The sequence below is a fragment of the Papio anubis genome, chromosome 4 (assembly GCF_008728515.1).
Source record: "Papio anubis isolate 15944 chromosome 4, Panubis1.0, whole genome shotgun sequence".
In the NCBI taxonomy this organism is placed as follows: Eukaryota; Metazoa; Chordata; class Mammalia; order Primates; family Cercopithecidae; genus Papio; species Papio anubis.
The window spans coordinates 11,212,228-11,235,231 of NC_044979.1; the positions used below are offsets into that span (position 1 = coordinate 11,212,228).

General features: G+C 38.3%; 1 protein-coding gene across 1 annotated transcript in view; it reads right to left on the reverse strand.

The window, feature by feature from the left end:
* CNTNAP2 (contactin associated protein 2) overlaps positions 1-23,004 on the reverse strand; it is a 2,167,939-nt gene that overhangs the window by 767,405 nt on the left and 1,377,530 nt on the right. The window contains exon 13 of the mRNA XM_031664956.1: positions 2,349-2,575. Within this exon, the coding sequence (XP_031520816.1) occupies positions 2,349-2,575 (227 nt within the window). The remainder of the gene's footprint in view (positions 1-2,348; positions 2,576-23,004) is intronic.

Below are 23,004 nucleotides of genomic sequence, written 5' to 3' on the forward strand. Positions count from 1 at the left end.
ATTTAATCTTAATTACTTACTAAAGGCCAAATCTCCAAATACAGTCACATTGGGGGTTAGGGCTTTAACATAGGAATTCTGGGGGATCATAATTCAGTCCATAGCACTCACTATAAATGCAAATTCTCAAGCACCACCCGAGACCTGCTGAATCAGTAACTCAGGGAATGGGGCCCAGCAAACCAGGTTTTATTATCTCACCAGATACTGTAATGCCAACTAAAGTCTGAGAAGTACTGGCTCTCAGGATGAAGTCCCAACTCCACAGCACAGCATTTCCTTTCCTTCCTACTCCCACCCTTCCTTTCCGACCTTATTTCTTAGAGGATACTCTGTCTATACTTCTAGCACAAGGCTTTGCATATAGAAAGCACTCACATTTTCACAATATTGTGTACTATTCTTATAGGAGTTATTAAGAAATTATTTTAGGCAGATAGAGGAGAAAAGGGGTCCTTGGAAAGTTTTTGTTTCTTTTAAAGCAGCTCCAAAAATGTTTCTTGTCTAGCAGGAAAACCCCGGCTCGTAGAGTCAGCCTGGCAAACGTTGATGTGCAAATACCAGCCATTAGAAACCGGGTCCACCCAACACGGAGATTCCTGCCTTCTTCTTCCTTGCCCTCACAAGTACCTGGCAACATGGCCGCCCCCACAGATCTGCATGCGGGTAGAGCATCATGGAGCCCTGCATTTGCATATTAAAAGGCTAGGGTGGGAGGGCCAGTTTTTCTCCCTGGGCTAGGTGAATAACATGCCTGGTCAAACCAATTCCCTGAGCCCTATGCAAATCAGGTACCACCGCCTCCATCCTCCCCATATAAGCAGCCACTTTACCACCACACACGGGGTTTTCTCTCGTTGGAATCCTCCCTCTCTCTGTCTTTGTATGGGGGAGGTGTTTTTTTCTTCCTTCCTTCTTTCTTGCCTGTTAAACACTCCTCTCCTTAAAACCACTCCACGTATGTCCATGTCATTTTATCCAATTCTGCATGAGATTAAGAACCCTGGTGTTCCTTCAGTCATTGGAGCCGTATCACTGTTTGCTTATAACTCTTCTCTATAAACTACTCCGTACAACATTGCTTTCAATTAATCACTGTTTTGGGGCATCCAACAGCCCATTGGTCTCTGACATAGCACAAAGTTGCTTAACATGATTTTAAAAAATCAATATACTACTTGCTACTTATCATGTCCTTAAGTGTATCAAGTCTTATAAGTACTTAGTATATTACCTTATGAAATTCTCCCAATCACCCTGAAGTAGCCATTATAATTTCTGCTTCACAGAAAAAGACACTGGAAACTGAGGCTTAAGGTCAAGAGGTCTATTGTACAACATGGTGACTACGATTAATAGCAATGTATTTATCATATCTTGAAAATTGCTAAGCATGGATTTTAAGTGTTTGTTTCACAAAAAATAATAAATGTATGAGGCAAGGCATATGTGAGAGTTAGCCATTCCACTATATATATATATATTTCTAAACACATTGTACATGATAGACATATACAATTTTATCTGCCAATTAAGGTAAAATTTTAAAAAGAGGTCAATTAACTCCCCCAAACTCACATACTTGGGAAGTGGTAAGGTTGGAAATTATGAACTCATGTTTCTTTAACTTATTTCCACTGTGTTTTACTACAGACACAGAGATGCAGTTTTCTGACAACATCTCGAATTTACTGCCAAGACTCCCAGAGCATATGGGACTTGTTGCAGTAAAGTTATTTCCAGTATATCTTTTGGAACCACTCTATTCTCTACATCCCGACACAGTCTTGCACACACGTATGTGTGTTTGCATGTGCACACTCACACACACGCTAGCAAATTGTTAAAAGTTGGCCATCACGAAAACAAAAAATCAGGCTAGACTTCTTGAGACAAACAGGTACCGTGAAGTGACTATTGGGAAGAAAGAGCTCTAAATTCTATCGCTATTCTATATCCTATTTGACTGTAGACAATTTTTAGAATGCTTTCATCTTTACAATAAAGACACCCCAAACTCTCAAACGGAATTGCTTGAATGTTCACAAGGAGCTCTGATGAACTTTGTCTCACAGTCACTACTGATAATTAAGCACTAGAAACATATATGCATATAAAATTTAAAAATCCGTAAGTTTAAAACAACAGACTACTTTTTCTTCAAAATCATTCTTTCTTAGCTTCATTCCACAGAAACCATGCCAAATGATTCTGTTTTACTTATTTACAGCTTCCTTCCTACTGAAGACTGGACTATAAGATAACGAACCACACCTGTTGGATTGTTTAGGTAATTCCAGGCACCAGCTGAGATAGTAATTAAAAGTAACGTTCCATTCTCAGCCTACCTGGAGTGTTCAACAACCTTGACATCTTGCAGAAATAGGAGACATACTGCTCGCAGTACTCCGCGCTGTCAGTGATGGCACTTATCTGGTCCATGGAGGCGCTGTAAACAAGCTGTGTCACTGAGTATTTTTCTGGGTTGTAGGCGACCACATTCGTCTGCATCTGCAAGTCATGAGACACTATGGTCCACACTTTGTCCTCTGTAGGGAGAAAACCAACCAGGACCCTGGATTATTAGTATGCAAATGCTTCTCCAAATGTCAGAAAATAATTGAGCGACACTTAAATGGTCTTTTTACTGAGCTGGTGTAGAACAGTGTTAAGGAGAGCAATCCTTAAAACATCCCCTGCTCTTTGCTCATCCCTAAATTCTGCCTATGAGGACAAAGTAGGAAAGCTATATATGTGTATAAAAGAATATATATATATATATTCTTTTTTTTTAATTGAGATGGAGTCTCGCTCTGTCACCCAGGCTGGAGTGCAGTGACCGAATCTCAGCTCACTGCAAGCTCTACCTCCCAGGTTTACACCATTCTCCTGCCTCAGCCTCCTGAGTAGCTGGGACTACAGGCGCCCGCCACCTCGCCCGGCTACATTTTTTTTTGATATTTTTTAGTAGAGACGGGGTTTCACCATGTTAGCCAGGATGGTCTTGATCTCCTGACCTTGTGATCCACCCGTCTTGGCCTCCCAAAGTGCTGGGATTACAGGCCTGAGACACCATGCCTGGCCTAGAAAGCAATATTTTTATTGAAGACAAACACAAGATACCTCCTAAAAACAAGGCAAAAAAAAAAAAAAAGCTTTTGTATCTGGTTGGTGCTCTAACATCTGCAGCATTGAATATCAGGCTCATTATGTTCCAACTTATTCCTGACTGTCATCCATCATTCCTCTGGTGGAACCGGATTTTCTCTTTCCTAAATGAACTATGCTCTTTCAAGCCTCTGAGTCTTCCTACATGGTGTTTGCTCTAATCAGAATATGTATCTTCATCTTGCCAACAAATGTTCTTTTCACCCTGACCTTTTAGGCAAAATTAGACATTGTATTCTCTGCTATTGAAATGTTCTATACATGTGGAATAAAGCAAGTGAGTAATTATCTTGGTGATTTTGACCCTGAAAATTTCAGTGTAAGAAAAGAAGCAGATCCAAAATAGATAAGGTTAAATGAAAGCTCCATATACGTTTAAATTTTAGTTAGAAGCATCACTAAGAACCTAAGATAATGTTATCTAATTTTAAATGTGGCATATGTCTTGCCTCTGTGCACTGAAAAAGCTCCTAAACAAGGACCAACCTCGTGCACCAGACTGTCATCACTAAATACCATTTCCTCTAAGATAAAACTAGGATCCCTGGAGAAATGATGGCTTCTACGGCTGGAAATGTGCAAGATGAAAGATGAGCCAGGAATATATCCCACTAGAAAAAAAATAAGCAATTAGAGACTGAGGGCAGTTCAAAAACACCCAGGGCCAAAGAAGGGTCAGTTTTAACATCAACAAGAATATTCTGCAATGGATTAAGGCATATCAAATATATTTAAATTCTTAAGTTTATTAAAATTATTAAAAATGTTTAAATTTGGAAGATGCTAGGTAACCAACTTATTATTTTGAATATTGAATGAAGAGAAGAATCAAGCCTTTCACCTATCTTTGTTATAGGAACCTTAATGAAACCAAATATTGTCTTGATGGAAATATTTCAGCTCATAAAAGAAGACTAAATGATGGGATTAGAGTATCATCACTTCCTAACTTCTGACAAATTTAGTAGGATCTAAGCAATGATTATCAATGGCTGCTAATATAATCACAAGTGAAACCAGATGTGATGCACCTTTGGATGAAAATACATAATCAATGTTACATGTAATGTAGTATTGATAAAAATCAAGCATGAATTTGACCAAGTTTATAGACCTAACTGTGGATTTCCAGAATATACAAGGGAGAGAGGAACATATAAAATGCCACACAGGGAAATACTCCATGAAATCCATGCCGTGGGAAACTCTATAGACCAATATAGTTTTATCAATTAATAAATTAAAAAGGAAGGGGATAGAGAGGAAAGAAGTGGTGAGAGAGAGAGAGAGAGAGAGAGAGAGAGAGAGCACGTGGTAAATGGCAACTCCATTCTTACAGGTGCTCAGGACAAAACCCAGGAGTCACCATTAATGCCTCTCTTCTGCATTGATCATCCAGTCTGCCCATGAATCCTGTCTGCTCTACCTTCAATGTATTTCCATAATTTGAACACACCTCCTGCCAACCCACCAACACTACTAGGGTCAAAGCCATCCTGATTCCTAACCAGTCTGCTGCTTTCCACCCTTGCCACCTCCACATCTACATTTAACACAGGAGTCACGGTGAGGCTTTTCAAATATAAGTGAGATTCTGATACTCTGCTCAAAACCCTCAATGGCAGCGGGTCTTGTTCCAGTAAAAGTGAAGTCCTGAAAACAGCTGAAGTCCCTCTATGACCTGGCTTCTCCTGCCTCTATGCCCTCACACGCCAATCCTCCCTCCTTGCTCCTTTGGCACCAGCCACACGGACCTTTCATTCCTCAAACACATCAGCAGGGTCCCTCCTTAGTGCCTCTGCACCCGCTGCTTCCTTTGTCTTTCCTCGGCACCCTCAGGACCCACTCCTTCTCCTCCAGCGCCAGCCTTTCCTTTCCCATTCTACAGCTGCTCTCTGCCTCCCTATCCTGCTTTAATTTTCTCCCTAGCGTTCATCTCCCCTTTATTTGTGCACCTTTTATTTTTTTTAAGTCTGCCTCCCCACATTAAAAGTTAAGAAGGCAGAAATTGGCATATAATAGGGCTTAAAAATATTAGTTGAGTAGAAACGTGAATTAACAAAAGTTAAACACTACATGTTCTCACTCATAAGGGGGAGTTGAACAATGAGAACACATGGACACAGAGAGGAGAACATCACACACCAGGGCCTTTTGGGGTGTGGGGAGAAAGGCGAGGGAGAGCATTAGGACACATACCTAATGCATGCGGGGCTTAGAACCTAGATGATGGGTTGATGGGTGCAGCAAACCACCGTGGCACATGTGTACCTATGTAACAAACCTGTACGTTCTGCACATGTATCCCAGAACTTAAAGTAAAAAAATAAAAAATAAAAACAAAAAAGCAGAAGTTAAATAGATCCAAGCTACTCAATCTAGAACAGTTTAAAGTCATTTTGGTCCCAGTTATGGCTTGGCCAGGACTATCCTGTGAGACTCTAGAAAAGCGACATCATCATCTAGGCTCTAAATCCCTTTCATCTATAACAACAAACCTCTCTACTAGAGCACGTTTCAGTTTGCTCTTCTTGAATCAATTAGAACAAGTTCAGTTACCGTGTCCCCCATAGTAATACATTTTCTGTAGAATAAATATATTCCAGTGTTACCTTTAGCCTCTTCGTAACTGCCTTCCTTTAGTTCCTCTGATAATCAAAGAAGCCACATCATATTTTAGTAATTCTGTCACTTTCTGACATGATTCTGACAATACATTGTTTGTCATTTGTGTCCAGACCTGCAGATTTACCTTCACCTATGTTCACCTAATTAAAAATACATTAATTAAATTATGTTGGTTTTTATCTTTTCTGTTGCAATCGGCCTCTGGCATAAAACACTCAAGTGTCTGACACTGCTTCCATTTTTTTGTAATCTCTATCAAGAGCCTTGTCCTGCAGCAGTACTCCAAATCTTTCTTTGACTCATGATGGAATAGCATTCTAACCTGATGTCTTTTTTGAAGGGTCATAAATGTCTTTTCAATATAATGGCCATAAAAGCAAGCATTAATTTAAGCAAATAAAACAAAATAGTCACCCATTTACAGTCTCTATCTTACACAACTTCAATAACTTTAAAAATATTACCCTATTTGCTGAGATTGAAGTCTCTACTGATTTGTTCCTAGTGACTTCTCAGCCCTAAACTCTACTTCTGCCCCTCTCAACACAAACATTCCTCTGTCAAACCCCTGTGCATTATCTGTTATATGTTTGTTTTGTAACACACCCATCCATTAAACAAATATTACTGAGTGCTTACAATATGACAGACACAGGTCTAGGGAATGTATCTAGGGAAACCACCGTGCAATAAGCATTTATACATTTTTGGAGCTTTGGTTGGGTGTAGTGGCTCATGCCTGTAATCCCAGAACTTTGGGAAGTTGAGGTAGGAGGATCACTTGAGCCCAGGAATTCAGGACCAGTCTGGGCAACACAGCAAGACCCTGTCTCAAAGTTATTTTTAAAAATTCAATAAAATAAAAAAAAAAAATTGGAGCTTATATTCTTCCATTCCAGTGGGAAAAACAGATCATAAGCAAAATAATTAAAATTAAACACACATATATATACACATATATATAGTTTGCCAGTGATAATGGCAGGGAGAAAAAGCTAAATCAAGGAAGGGAAGGACAGATGCTGTGAATGGGGATTGCCTTTTCAAATACAGCAAAAGCTGCAAAAGGCGTCACTGAGAAAATGACATTTGAATGTATAAGGTAGTTATCCAGCAAGCCATGTGAATGCCTGGGGAAAATATTCCAGACAGAAGAAATACAAATGCAAATGTTCTAAGTCTGGAATTTTCCTGGCATCATTCAGGTATACAAAGGGGCCGCTGAGTGACAGAAGGAAGAATAGGATGAAGTGAGAGTTAGAGATGGACAGGCATGGGAAGAGGATGACCAGGAGTCTGCTATGTCCTTTGTAGTCAAAGGAAAACAAACAACTGTTGGCATTGGAGGATTTTGAGCAGAAAAGCAGCATGCTATAACTTATTTATTGATACATTATTCTTCAATGAAATTATATTTTGGAAAGATTTGAAAAGAAATACACATGCACATGTGTATGTATTTTATAAAGTAATTAAATTTTTTTTACAGCCTCATGTCATTTTTTTCTGGGAAAAAACAATTTTTACATTTTTATTTCCTTTTGGTATTTTTGGGGGGTACAGGTGGTTTTTGGTTACATAGGTAAGTTCTTTAGTGGTGATTTCTGAGATTTTGGTGCACCCATCACCTGAGCAGTGTACAGCTGTACCCAATATGTAGTCTTTTATCCCTCACCCCTTCGCACTCTTCCCCGCAAGTCCCAAAGTCCATTATATCATTCTTATGCTTTTGTGTCTTCATAGATTAGCTCCCACTTACAAGTGAGAACATACAATATTTGGTTTTCCATTGCTGAGTTACTTTACTTAGACTAACAGTCTCCAGCTCCATCCAGGTTGCTGCAAATGCCATTATTTCATTCTTTTTAGGGCTGAGTAGTATTCCGTGGTGTATATCTACCACATTCTCTTTATTCACTCTGGTTGATGGACTTTTAGGCTGGTGCCATACTGTTGAAATTGCAAATACTGTTGCTGTAAAAATGTGTGTGCAAGTGTCTTTTTCATATAATGACTTCTTTTCCTCTGGGTAGATACCCAGTAGTGGGATTGCTGGATTAAATGGTAGCTCTGCTTTTAGTTCTTTAGGGAATCTCCATACTGTTTTCCATAGTGGTTGTACTAGATTACATTCCTACCAGCAGTGTAAAAGTGTTCCCTTTTCACCACATCCATGCCATCTGTTATTTTTTGATTTTTTAAATTATGGCCATTCTTGCAGGAGTAAGGTGGTGTGTTAGTCCATCTTCATGTTGCTATGAAGAAATACTCAAGATTGGGTAATTTATAAAGGAAAGAAGTTTAATTGACTTGCAGTTCCACATCACTGGGGAGCCCTCAGGAAACTTACAATCATGGCAGAAGGCCCCTTTTCACAGGGTGGCAGGAGAGAGAATGAGAGTTGAGCAAAGGGGGAAAAGTCCCCTATAAAACTATCAGATCCTGTGAGAACTAACTTATTATCACAAGAACAAGATGTGGGGAAATTGCCTCCATGATTCAATTAACTCCATCTGGTCCTCCCATAGGATTATGGGACCTATAATTCAGGATGAGATTTGGGTGGGGACACAGCCAAAGCATACCATTCTGCTCCTGGCCCCTCCCAAATCTCATGATCTCACAATTCAAAACATAATCATGCCTTTTCAATAGTCTTCAAAGTCTTAGCTTATTCCAGCATTAACCCAAAGGTTCAAGTCCAAAGTCTTGTGTGGGGGCTCCAATCCCACATATCTTGTCTGCACTGCCCTAGCAGAGGATCTCTATGAGAGCTCGACCCCTGCAGCAAACTTCTGTTTAGACATCCAGGCATTTAGACATCCAGGCATTTCCATACATCCTCTGAAATCTAGGTGGAGGTTCTCCAACCTCAATTTTCGACTTCTGTGTACCCACAGGCCCAAAATCATGTGTAAGTCACCATGAATTGGGGCTTGCATCCTCTGAAGCAATGGCTTGAGCTGTACCTTGACCCCTTTCAAACAAGGCTGGAGCTGAAGCAGCTGGGATGCCGGGCACCATGTCCCAAGGGCCTAACTCACAAAAGATTTTTCTCTCCTAGGCCTCTGGGCCTGTGGTGGGAGGGCTGCTGTGAAGGTCTCTGACATGCCCTGGAAACATTTCCCCCATTGTCTTGGTGATTAACATTCAGTTCTTTGCTGCTTATGCAAATTTCTGCAGCCTGCTTGAATTTCTCCCCAGAAAATGGAGTTTTCTTTTCTACCTCATTGTCAGGCTGCAAAGTTTCCAAACTTTTATGCTCTGCTTCCTCTTGAATGCTTTGCCACTTAGAAATTTCTTCTGCTAGATACCCTAAATCATCTCTCTCAAGTTCAAAGTTCCACAGATTTCTAGGGCAGGGACAAAATGCCACCAGTCTCTTTGCATAGCAAGAGTCACTTTTACTCAAGTTCCCAATAAGTTCCTCATCTTCGTATGCGACCACCTCAGACTAGACTTCATTGTCCATATCACTTTCAGCATTTTGGTCAAAACCATACAACAAGTATTCAAACCTTCCCACATTTTCTTGTCTTATTCTGAGCCCTCCAAACTGTTCCAGTCTCTGCCTGTTACCCAGTTCCAAAGTTGCTTCTGTATTTTTGGATATCTTTACAGCAGCACACCACTACCCAGTACCAATTTACTGCATTAGTCTGTTCTCACACTACTATGAAGAAATACGTGAGACTGGGTAATTTATAAAGGAAAGAGTTTTAATTGACTCACAGTTTCACATGGCTGAGGAGGCATGAGGAAACTTACAATCATGATGGAAGGCACCTCTTCAGGGCAGAGCAGCAAGAGAGAGAATGAGAGCAAAGCAAAGGCAGAAAGGCCCCTTATAAAACCATCAGATCTCGTGAGAACTAACTTACTTTCACAAGAACAGGACTAGGGAAACCACCCCCATTTTCCAATTATCTCCACTTGGTCCCTCCCACAACACTGGGTTGGGGATTATGGGAACTGCAATTCAAGATAAGATTTGGGTGGGGACACAGCCGAACCATATCAGGTGGTATCTCATTGTAGTTTTGATTTGCATTTCCCTGATAATTAGTGACATTGAGTATTTTTTCATATGTTTGTCGGCCATTTGTATATCTTCTTTTGAGAATTCTCTACTCATGCTCGTTGCCCCCTTTTTGATGGGATTTTTGTTGTTGCTGTTGCTGATTTGAGATCCTTATAGATACTGGATATTAGTCCTTTGTCAGCTACATAGTTTGCAAAGATTTTCTCCCACTGTGGGTTGTCTGTTTACTCTGCTAATTATTTCTGTTGCTGTGCAGAAGCTTTTAGTTTAATTAGGTCCCATTTATTTATCTTTGTTTTTGGTGCATTTGCTTTTGGATGCTTTGTCATGAACTTTTTGCCTATGCCAATGTCTAGAAGAACTTAACTGATGTTATTTTCTAGAATGTTTATGGTTTCAGGACTTAGATTTAAGTCTTTGATCAATCTTGAGTTGATTTTTTACATAGGAGATGAGGATCCAGCTTCATTTTTCTACATGTGACTTGCCAATTATCCCAGCACCATTTGTTGATTAGGGTATCCTTTCCCCACTTAATGTTTTTATTTGCTTTGTTGAAGATCAGTTGGCTTTAAATATTTGGCTGTATTTCTGGATTCTGTATTTTGTTCCATGCCTATTTTTATACCAGTACCATCCTGTTTTGGTCTCTATAGCCTTGTAGAATAGTTTGAATTCGGGTAACATGATGACTACAGATTTGTTCTTTTAGCTTAGTCTTGCTTTGGCTATGCAGGCTTGTTTTTGGTTTCATATGAACTTTAGGATTGTTTTTTATAGTTCTGTGAAGAATGATGATGGTACTTTGATGGAAATTGCAATCTGTGGATTGATTTTGGCAGTATGGTCATTTTCACAATATTGATTCTACCCATTCATGAGCATTGGGTTGTGTTCCCATTTGTTCGTGTCATTAATGATTTCTTTCTGCAGTGTTTTGTAGTTTACTTTGCAGAGATCTTTCACCTCCTTGGTTAGGGATAGTCCTAAGTATTTTATTATTATTATTACTTTGTGCGGCTGTTGTAAAAGGGATTGAGTTTTTGATTTGTTTCTCAGCTTGGTTGTTGTTGGTGTATAACAGTGCTACTGATCTGTGTACATTGATTTTATATCCTGAAACTTTACTAAATTCATTTATCATATCTAGGAGCTTTTTGGATGAATCTTTAGGGTTTTCTAGGTACATGATCATATCATCTGTGAACAGCACAACTTTATTTTCCTCTTTACAGATTCCAATGCCCTTTATTTCTTTCTCTTGTCTAATTGCTCCAGCTAGGACTTCCAGTACTATGTTAAATAGAGGTGGTGGGAGTGGGCATCCTTTTCTTGTTTCAGTTCTCAGGGGGAATGCTTTCAACTTTTTCCCATTCAGTGTAATGTTGCTGTGGGTTTGTCATAGATGGCTTTTATTACATTGAGGTACGTCCCTTCTATGCCAATTTTGCTGAAGTTTTCAATCATAAAGCGATGTTAGACATTGTCAAATGCTTTTTCTGCATCTATTGAGATGCTCATATGATTTTTGTTGTTAATTATTTTATGTGATGCAACATATTTATTTAGTTGTGTATGCTAAATCATCCCTGCATCCCTGGTATGAAACCCACTTGATAATGGTGTATTATCTTTTTGATATGCTGTTGGATTTTGTTAGCTAGTATTTTGTTGAGGAATTTTGCATCTATGTTCATCAGCTATATTGGTCTGTAGTTTTCCTTTTCTGTTATGTCCTTTCTTGGCTTTGGTATTAGGGTGATACTACATAGAATGATTTAGGGAGAATTCCCTTCTTCTCTATCTTTTGGAATAGTTTCAGTAAGATTGGTACAAATTCTTCTTTAATGTCTGATAGAATTCAGCTGTGAATCCATCTGGTTCTGGACTTTTTTGTTGGCTTTTTTTTTTTTTTTTTTTTTACTACTGTTTCAATTTTACTATTTGTCGTTGATCTGTTTAGAATCTCTATTTCTTCCTGATTTAATCTAGGAGGGTTGTATGTTTCCAGGAATTTATCCACCTACATTAGATTTCTAGTTTGTAAAGGTGTTCATAGTAGCCTTGAATGATCTTTTGTATTTCTGTGGTATTGGTTGTAATATCTCCTGTTTTGTTTCTAACTGAGCTTATTTGGATCTTCTCTCTTTTTTTCTTGGTTATGCTTGCTAATGGTCTATCAATTCTGTTTATCTTTTCAAAGAATCAGCTTTTTTTAATTTATCTTTTGTATTTTTTTGTTTGCATTTCATTTAGTTCTGTTCTGATCTTTGCTATTTCTTTTTTCTGCTGGGTTTGCATTTGGTTTGTACTTGTTTTTCTAGTTGCTTGAGGTATGATCTTAGATTTTTTATTTGTGCTCTTTCAGACTTTTTGATGAGGGCATTTAATGCTATTAACTTTCCTCTCAGCACTGCTTTTGCTGTATCCCAGAGGTTTGATAAGTTGTGTCACTATTACCAATCAGCTCAATTTTTAAATTTCATCTTAATTTCATTGTTGACCCAGTGATCAAGGAACAGGTGATTTAATTTCCAAGTATTTGTATAGTTTTGAGGGTTCCTTTTGGAGTTAATTTCCAGTTTTTTTCCACTGTAGTCTGAGAGAATACCTGATATACTTTTGATTTTCTTAAATTTATCAAGACTTGTTTTGTAACCTATCATATGGTCTATCTTGGCAAAAGTTCTGTGTGTTGAAGAATATAATGTATATTCTGCAGTTGTTGGGTAGAACGTTCTGTAACTATCTGTTAAGTCCATTTGTTCTAGAGTATAGTTTATGTCCATTATTATTACATTGTTATTTTTTGAGAGAGAGTTTTGCTCTTTTTGCCCAGGCTAGAGTGCACTGGTGCAATCTCGACTCACTGCAACCTCTGCCTCTGGGGTTTAAGTGACTCTCCTGCCTCAGCCTCCCAAATAGCTGGGATTACAGGCACCCATCACCATGCCTGGCTAATTTTTTGCATTTTTAGTAAAGACAGGGTCTCACAGGTTGGCCAGGCTGTTCTTGAACTCCTAACCTCAGGTGATCCACCCACCTCAGCCTCCCAAAGTGCCAGGATTACAGCAACAAGCCATAGCTGCAGGCCTATGTCCACTATTTCTTTGTTGACTTTCTGTCTTGATGAACTGTCTAGTGCTGTCAGAGGAGTATTGAAGCCCCCCACTATTATTGTGTTGCCATCTATCTCATATCTTAGGTCTAGTAATAATTCCTTTATAAATTTGGGAGCTCCAGTGTTAGGTGCATATATATTTAGAATTGTGATTTTATCTGTTGGAGTAATTCTTTTATCATTTTATAACTTTCCTCTTTTTTTTTTTTTTTTTTTTTTTTTTAACTGCTGTTGCTTTAAAGTCTGTTTTTTCCTGATAGAAGAATAGCTACTGCTGCTTGCTTTTGGTTCCCATTTGTGTGGAATATCTTTTTCCACCCCTTTACCTTAAGTTTATGTGAGTCCTTATGTGTTAGGTGAGTCTTTTGAAGACAGTAGATATTTGGTTGGTGAATTTTTATCCATTCTGCCATTCTGCATCTTTTAATTGGAGAATTTAGGCCATTTATGTGTTCTCTTCATCATGTTAGTTGTTGCCTTAATACCTTATGTTTTATTTTTAAATTGTGTTACTGTTTTATAGGCCTGGTGACATTTATGCTTTAAGGAGGTTCTATTTTGGTGTATTTCAAGGGTTTGTTTCAAGATTTTGAACCCTTTTAGCATTTCTTGTAGTGCTGGCTTAGGTGTGGCAAATTCTCTCAGCATTTGTTTGCCTGAAAAAGACTTGATCTCTCCTTCATTTATGAAGCTCAGTTTTATTGGATACAAAATCCTGGGCTGACAATTATTTGGTTTCAGAAGGCTAAAGATGACACCGCAATTCTTTCTGGCCTGTAAGGTTTCTACAGATAATTCTGCTATTAATCCGATAGGTTTTCCTCTATAGGTTATCTGATGCTTTTGTCCCACAGCTCTTAAGATTCTTTCCTTTGTCTTGACTTTAGAGAACCGCATGACTGTGTGCCTAGGTGATGATCTTTTTGGAATGAATTTCCCAGGTGCTCTTTGAGCTTCTTGTATTTGGGTATCTAGATCTCTAGCAAGGCCAGGGAAGTTTTCCTCTAGTATTCCCTCAAATATGCTTTCCAAACTTTTAAATTTCTCTTCTTCCTCTGGAAAACCAATTATACTTAGGTTTGCCATTTTATATAATCCCAAATTTCTTGGAGGCTTTGTTCACTTTTTTATTTTATTTTTTATTTTTTCTTGTCTTTGTCTGACTGGGTTAATTTGAAAGCCTTGTCTTTGAGCTCCAAACTTCTTCCTTTTACTTGTTCTAGTCTATTGTTGAAACTTTCCACACTACAATTTTTGTATTTCTCTAAGTGTGTCTTTCATTTCCAGAAGGTGTGATTGTTTTTCCTTTATGACATCTATTCATGTGGAGAATTTTTCATCTGTATCCTGTATTTTGTTTTAATATCTTTTTTTTTTTTTTGAGGCAGAGTTTTGCTCTTGTCACCCAGGCTGGAGTGCAGTGGCACGATCTCGGCTCACTGCAACCTCTACCTCCCGGGTTCAAGCGATTCTCCTGCCTCAGCATCCTGAGTAGCTGGGATTACAGGCACCCGCCACCATGCTTGGCGAATTTTTTGTATTTTTAGTAGAGACGGGGTTTCACTATGTTGGCAAGGCTGGTCTCGAACTCCTGACCTCATGATCCACCTGCCTCCGCCTCCCAAAGTGCTGGGATTACAGGCTTGAGCCACCATGCCCGGCCTTGTTTTAATATCTTTACATTTGTTTTCACTTTTCTCTGGTATCTCCTTGAGTACCTTAATAATCAACCTTCTGAATTTTTTATCTGGCTATTCAGAGATTTCTTGGTTTGGATCCATTGCTGGGGAACTGGTATGATCTTTTGGGGATACTGTAGAACCTTGTTTTGTTACATTACCAGAATTACTTTTCCGGTTCCTTCTCATTTGCGTAGATCATTTCAGTGGAGAGGTCTGAATCTCAGTGTCTCCTGTTCAGATTTTCTTATGCCACAGGGTGATCCCTTGATGTGATGTTTTCCACCTTACCCTAGGGATGGGGCTTCCTGAAAGCTGGAGTGCAGAGATTGTTATTGCTCTTTTGGGTCTGGTTACCAAGCTAGGCTACCAGGCTCTGGACTGGTGCTATGGAATGTCGACAGAGTCCTGTGACGTGATCCATCTTCAGGTCTCCCAATCATGGATACCAGCACCTGCTCTGGTAGAGGTGGCAGGGAAGTGAGGTAGACTCCGTGAGAGTCCATGGTTGTAGATATGTGTAGTGTGCTGGCTTTCTGGAATGTACGGTTATGTTAGCAGTGATGTGTTCACATGGACATACTCAGGAACTCTGGTTAGCCAGTATCTTGTAGGCAGTGGAATTAGGCGTTGTCTTCTCCTTCCTGGGATGAGGGTTATTCTGTCATGAGTTGTTGTAATGGCCTGAGTTGGTTGGCCTCCAACCAGAAGGTGGTGTTTTCAAGAGAAAACAGTATTAGTGGAGGGATCTAAGCTTGCCCTAAGTTGGCCAGGGTAAGTATTTCAGTTTCTCAGGTGATGGGAGGGGCCATAAAGCTCCCAAGAGTTTATCTTTTGTAATCAGCTACCAGCTTGGGTAGAGAAATACTATGAGGTCAGGGCAGGGTTAGACAGGTCTGAGCTCAGCCTCTCCTTGCCTGGGGCTTGCTGCAGCCACTATGGGGATGGAGGGTATTTCTCAGGCCAATAGGATTATGTTCCAAAAGCCATCTTGGCTGCCTCTGCTGTGTCATATAGTTCACCAGAAAAGTGGGGAATAACTGTTAGTGAGAGGCCTAACCCATCTCCCATGCAGTTGGCAAGGCCAGTCTCGCTCCTGCAGTTCCCCAATAAGACCTTGCCTGAGGCCATGAACTTCCCCACTAAAAAAGCAAGCATGGCCCTTGCTCCTTTACATCTGCCCACTCCATCAGCAGCGGCTCCTGTGCTTGAATCTGCAGCAGCTCCTCCTTGTGTCCTGGACTTCACCTGAGAAAATTTGTGCCCAGTTGAAATAACTATAAATTTCAGTTGGGAGTTTCCTTTGCATTGTGACTACTTCCCAATTCCTCTGGCTGCCTTCCCCAAGGGCATATAAGATATCATCTGGGATGGCTTCCCTGGGCTTCAGCTGGAGACTGGGACTGCCTGCAAGCCATTTTCTGCTGCTACTTCTACTTTTATATTTCATGTGACTCCCTAAATCCATTTCAACTCCAGAAGAAGTTAAATCCTTCTCATAATCTCATGATCTGGATTTTCAGATCCCCCAGTGGAAAAGTGTGTTTGGAGGCAGATTTTCCTTCTCTCACACTTTGGGAATGCTCAGTTTTTCGCCTGTTTCATGGAATTTGTAGTAGTGTGCTGCTTCTTTCAAAGGATCTGTGAATCCTTCAGGTTTTCCTGGTATGTTCCTTTATTGGTTCTTGGAGCAACAGATCACAGTGTGAGTCTCCACACATTGTTCTCTTCATCCAGGTGAGAACTGCACATTAGCCCTATCTCCTAATTGCCATCTTGTCCACCAAGTCCAGTGTCGTGACACGTTCAAACAATTTCTTTGGTAACTGACATTTAAAAAAAAATTTCTTTGGTAATTGTGAGCATATGCAAACAATAATATATACAGTCTATTTTGATGAAATAAAACAATTACTGTTCATGCATTTTACAAATTATTTTGTAATGTTTGTATATTACACATTGCAATAACTCCTTTGGAACCATAAAATTTTAAAAAATATTTTAATTTTACGGGCACTTAGTAGGTATTTATATTTATGGGGTACATGAGATACTTTGATACAGGCATGCAATGTGTAATAATCACACCACAGAGAAGGAGGTAACCATCCACCCAAGCATTTATCCTTTGTGTTACAAACAATCCAATTAGACTCTTTTTAGTTATTTTAAAATGTACAATTAAGTTATTATTGACTATAGTAACCCTGATGTGCTATCCAATAGTAGGTTTTATTATTCTTTCTATTTGTTGTACCTATTAACCATCCCCACTTCCCCCTGCAACCCCTCACTACCCTTTCCAGCCTCTGGCAACCATCCTTCCACTCTCTATGTCCATGAGTTCAATCGTTTTGATTTTTGGATCCCCCAAATAAGTGAGAACATGTGATGTTTGTCTTTCTGTGCCTGGCTTATTTCACTTAACATAATGATCTCTAGTTCCATCCATGTTGTTGCAAATGACTGGATGTCATTCTTTTTATGGCTGAATAGTACTCCATTGTGTATACGTACCATATTTTCTTTATCCACTCAACTGTTGATGGACACATAGATTGCTTCCAAATCTTGGCTATTGTGAACAGTGCTGCAATAAACATGAGAGTAAAGATATTTCTTCTGGCTGGGCACGGTGGCTCACGCCTGTAATCCCAGCACTTTGGGAGACCGAGGCAGGTGGATCATGAGGTCAGGAGATCGAGACCATCCTGGCTAACATGGTGAAACACCGTGTCTACTAAAAATGTAAAAAATTTTGTGGTGGCAGGCACCTGTAGTCCCAGCTACTCAGGAGACTGAGGCAGGAGAATGGTGTGAACCCGGGACGTGGAGCTTGCAGTGAGCCGAGATCGCGCCACAGCACTCCAGCCTGGGCAACAGAGTGAGACTCTGTCTCAAAAAAAAAAAAAACAAAAAAAGAAAAACAAAAAGATATTTTTCCATATACTGATTTCCTTTCTTTTTTGTATATACCCATCAGTAGGATTGCTGGATCATACAATAGTTCTATTTTTAGTTTCTTAAGGAAATTTTGAATGTTTCTTAGTGGTTGTACTAATTTACATTTCTACCAGCAGTGTATGAGGATTCCCTGTTCCCCATATCCTCAACAGCATTTGTTACTGCCTGTCTATTGGATATAACCCATTTTAACTATGGTGAGATGATGTCTCATTGTTGTTTTGATTTGCATTTTTCTGATGATCAGTGATGTCTGGCACATTTTCACATGCCTGTTTGCCATTTGTATGTCTTCTTTTGAGAAATGTCTATTCAAATTTTTTCACAATTATTGAATCATATTATTAAAATTTCCCTGTAGAGTTGTTTGAGCTCCTTATATAATAATTCTGGTTATTAACACTGTCTCAGATGGGTAGTTTGCAAATATTTTCTCCCATTATGTCGGTTGTCTCTTCACTTTGTTGACTGTTTGCTGTTCAGAAGTTTTTTTAACTTGATCTGATCACATTTATCCATTTTTGCTTTGGTTGCCTATGCTTGTGTGGTATTACTCAAGAAATTTTTGCCCAGTCCAATGTCCTGGAGAGCTTCCCCAGTGTTTTCTTGTAGTAGATTCATATTTTGAGGTCTTCGTTTTAAGTCTTTATTTTGATTTGGTTTTTGTATATGTCAGGAATCAGAAGTCTAGTTTCATTCTTCTGCATATGAATATTCAGTTTTCCCAGAACCATTTATTGAAGAGACTGTATTTTCCTGAGGGTATGTTCTTGGCACCTTTGTCAAAATGAATTCATTGTAGCTGTGTGAACTTCCTTCTGGATTATGCTTTCTGTTCCATTGATCTACATGTCTGTTTTTATGCCAGCACCATGCTGTTTTGGTTACTCTAGTTCTGTAGTATAATTTGAAGTCAGGCAATGTGATTCCTCCAGTTTTGTTCTCTTTGTTCAGGATAGCTCTGATTATTCTGGGTCTTTTGTGGTTCCAAATAAATTTTTAAATTGTTTTTTCTATTTCTGTAAAGAGTGTCATTGGTATTTTCATAGGCATTGTACTGAACCTGTAGATCACTTTGGGAAGGACATTTTAACAATATTGACTATTTCAATTCATGAACAGGAAATATCTTTTCATCTTATTGGCATCCTCTTCAATTTCTTTCACGAGTGTTTTATATTTTTCATTATAGAGATCTTTAATTTTATGGTTAATTCCTAGGTATTTAATTTTATCTGTGGCTATTGTTAATGGGATTAAATTTTGATTTTTTGTTTTGGATTGCTCATTGTTGGCATATAGAAATGCTACCGGTTTTTGTATGTTAATTTTGTATCCTACAACTTTGCAGAATTTGTTTATCAGTTCTAATAGTTTTTTTGTGGAGTTTTTAGGTTTTCCTGAATATAAGATCATATCATCTTATGATCATTTGATGTCTTCCACTCCAATTTGGATGCCCTTTATTTTGTTCTTTTTTCTGATTACTCTAGCTTAGGATTTTCAATACTATGTTGAATAACAGTGGTGAAAGTAGGCATCCTTGCCATGTTCCAGATCTTAGAGGAAAGGCTTTCAGATTTCCCCCTTCAGGTCCTGTGCTTGTCTTATTGGCAGAGTTTTTATTATGACTTTGATCTTGTTAATTGTTATTCATCTCTTCAGGTTTTGAATTTCTTCCTGGTTAAATCTTGCCAGGTTGCATGTGTCTAAGAATTTGTCTATTTCTCCTAGATTTACCAATTTATTGGCATATAGTTGCTCATTGTAGTCACTAATAATCCTTTTAATTTCTGTGATATCAGTTGTAATGTCTCCTTTTTCATCTCTGATTTTATTTATTTGGATCTTTTTTTTCCTAGTCTGACTAAAGGCTTGTCAAGTGTGTTTAACTTTTCAATAAACCACATTTTTGTTTCATTGGTCTTTTGTATTGTTTTCTTCATTTCAATTTTATTTATTTATGCTCTGATCTTTATTATTTCTTTCTTCCACAAATTTTAGGTTTGGTTTGCTCTTGCTTTTCTAGTTCTTTAAGCTGCATCATTCAGTTGTTTATTTGAAGTTTTTCTTATTTTTTGATGTAGACAGTTACAGCTATAAACTTCCCTCTTAGTACTGTTTTTATTGTATCCCATAGGTTTTTTGGTATGCTGTGTTTCCATCATCATTTCTTTCAAGACATTTTTCAATTTCCTCCTTAATTTACTCATTGGCCCACTCTTCATTCAGGAGCATATTAATTTTCCTGTATTTGTAGAGTTTCAAAAATTCCTCTTGTTACCAATTTCTAGTTTTATTCCATTGTGGTCAGAGAATATGCTTAATATTATTTTAATTTTTTGAATGTTTTAAGTCTTGTTTTGTGACCTAACATATGGTCTATCCTTGAGAATCATCCATATCCTGAGGGAAAGAATGTGTGATCTGTAGCCATTGGATGAAATGTTCTGTAAATATGCATTAAATTCATTCAGTCTACAGTGCAGAGTAAGTCTGATGTTTCTTTGTTGATTATCTGTCCAGAAGATCTGTCCAGTGCTGAAGGTGAGGTGTTGAATTCTCTAGCTATTACTGTATTGAGGCCCATTTCTCTCTTTAGCTCTAATAATATTTGCTTTATATAGCTGGGTACTCCAGTGTTAAATGTATATGTATTTAAAACTGTTATATCCTCTTGCTGAAATGATACCTTTATCATTATATAGTGACCTTCTTTGTCTCTTATTATAGTTTTTGTTATGAAATCTACTTTGTTTGTTATAAGTATAGCTACTCTTTTTCTTTTTTGGTTTCTATTGGCATGGAATATATCTTTTTCCATCCCTTTATTTTTCAGTCAATGTGTCTCTTTATAGGTGAAGTGTGTTTCTTGTAGGCAACAGATCAAAGGGTTTTTATTTTTCATCTATTCAGCTACTGTATGTCTTTTGACTGGAGAGTTTAGTTCATTTACATTCAATGTTATAATTGATAACTAAGAAGTTACTTTTGCCATGTTGTTACTTGTTTTCTGTTTTTTGTTTTTTTTTTTTTTTTGTCTTCTCTCCCTTCTTTTCTTCCTTCCTGTCTTCCTTTAGTGACGGTAATTTTCTCTGGTGGTATAATTCATTTTCTTGCTTTCTATTTTTTGTATAGCCATTGTTTTTTGGTTTGTGGTTACCATGGGGCTTCCAAATACTGTCTTATAACCCATTTTTTTAAGCTGATAACAACTAACACTGTTTGCATAAACAAACAAAGTAATAATAAAAACTCTAGCCTTACCTTTATCCTTCTGCTTTTTAACCTTTTGTTGTTTCTATTTTTATCTTATTGTACTATGTCTTCAAAAATTGTTGTAGTTATTATTTTTTTATTGGTTCATCATTTAGTCTTTTTACTTAGGATGACTAGTTTATACCTCAGTTACTGTGATATAATATTCCATGTTTTTCTGTGTACTTAATATTATCAGTGAGTTTGTACTTTCAGCTGAATTCTTATTGCTCATTAACATCCTTTATCTTTCTGACTGAAGTACTCCCTTTAGCATTTCTCACAGGACAGGTCAGGTGTTGATAAAATCCCTTAGCTTCTGTTTGTCTTGGAAAGTCTTTATTTCTCCTTTATATTTGAAGGATATCTTCACCAGATATACTATTTTAGGGTAAAAGTATTTTTCTTTCAGCACCATAAATATGTCATGCCACTCTCTCCTGGTCTGTAAGGTTTCAACGGAAAAGTCTGCTGCTAGACATATTGAAGCTCCATTGCCTGCTATATGTTTTTTTCTCTTGTTGCTTTTAGAATCCTTTCTTTATCCTTGACCTTTTGGAGTTGATTACTAAATGCCTTGAGCTAGTCTTCTTTGGGTTAAATCTGCTTAGTGTTTTATAACCTTCTTGTACTTGGATATTGATATCTTTCCCTAGGGTTTTGTTATTATATCTTTGAATTAACTGTCTACCCCATCTCTTTTTCTGCCTCCTCTTTATGGCCAATAACTATTAGATTTCCCTTTGGGGGCTATTTTCTAGACCCTGTAGGTGTGCTTCATTTTTAAAAATTATTATTTCCTCTTTTGTTTTCACTGACTGTGCATTTTCAAATAACCTATCTTCAAGCTTACTAATTCTTCTGGTGGATCACTTGTGCTATTAAAAGATCCTGATGCATTCTTCAGTATGCCAATTACCTTTTTTAAATCTAGAATTTCTGCTGATTCTTTTTAATTAAAATAATTTTAAAAATATAATTATATGATATATAATTAGTTATTTTAAATGTATAATTATTTTAATGTGTTTGCTTAATTTATCTGATAGAATTCTGAATTACTACTCTGCTTTATCTTGAATTTCAGTTTCCTCAAAACAGCTATTTTGAATTATCTGTCTGAAAAGTCACATATCTCTGTTTCACTAGGATTGGTTCCTGCTACCTTATTTAGTTCATTTGGTGAAGTCATGTTTTTCTGGATGGTGTTGATACTACTAGATGTTCTTGGATGTCTGGGCATTAAAAACTAGGTATTTATTGTAGTCTTCACCTTTTCAGCTTGTTTGTCCCCATCCTTCTTGGCAAAGCTTTCCAGATATTCAGAAGGACTTGGGTATTGTGATCTAAGCTGTAACAGTTTTAGGGGGCACCCCAAGACCAGTAATGCTGTGGTTCTTGCAGACTCATAGACGTACTACCTTGATGGCCTTGGACAAGATCTGAAAGAATTCTATAGATTACTGGGTGAAAACTCTTGTTCTTTTTCTTCTTCCTCCCACACAAACAGAGTGTCTCTCTCTGTTCTGAGCCACTGAAAGCTAGGGGTGGAGTGACACATGTACCTCTTGGCCACCACCACTAGGACTGTGCTGGGTCAGACCTAAAGCTGGCACAGGACTAGGTGTTGCCCAAGTTCTGCTGTAACTACTCCCTGGCTGCTGCCTATATTCGCTCAAGGCTCTGGGGTTCGACAATCAGCAGGTGGCAAAGCCAGCCAGGCCTATGTCCTTCCCTTCAGGGTGCAAGTCACCCTAGGTCCCAGATAGGTCCAGAGTTGCCATCCTCCAGGAATCAGGGACCAGAGTCAAAAACCTCCGAACTCTTCCTGTTCTGTTGTACTGTGGCTGAGCTGTCACTCAAACCATAAGACGCAGTCCTTCCCACTCTTTTCTCTCCTTTCCAAAGGAAAAGGAGCATCACCCTGTGGTCATCACCACAACAGGCCACAACATCACCACAATATTGGAGGTATTGTTAAACTACCTCCAATATTCCCTTAAGGCCCACGGATCTCAAGTCAGTTTGTGATGAATACTGCTTGGTCTAGGACTCTCCCTTCAGGGCAGAGGAAGAGCCATTAAATCTTAAGTGACAAATGGATATTAACAATTTTTCATGTGTTCAACATCTAGAACAAA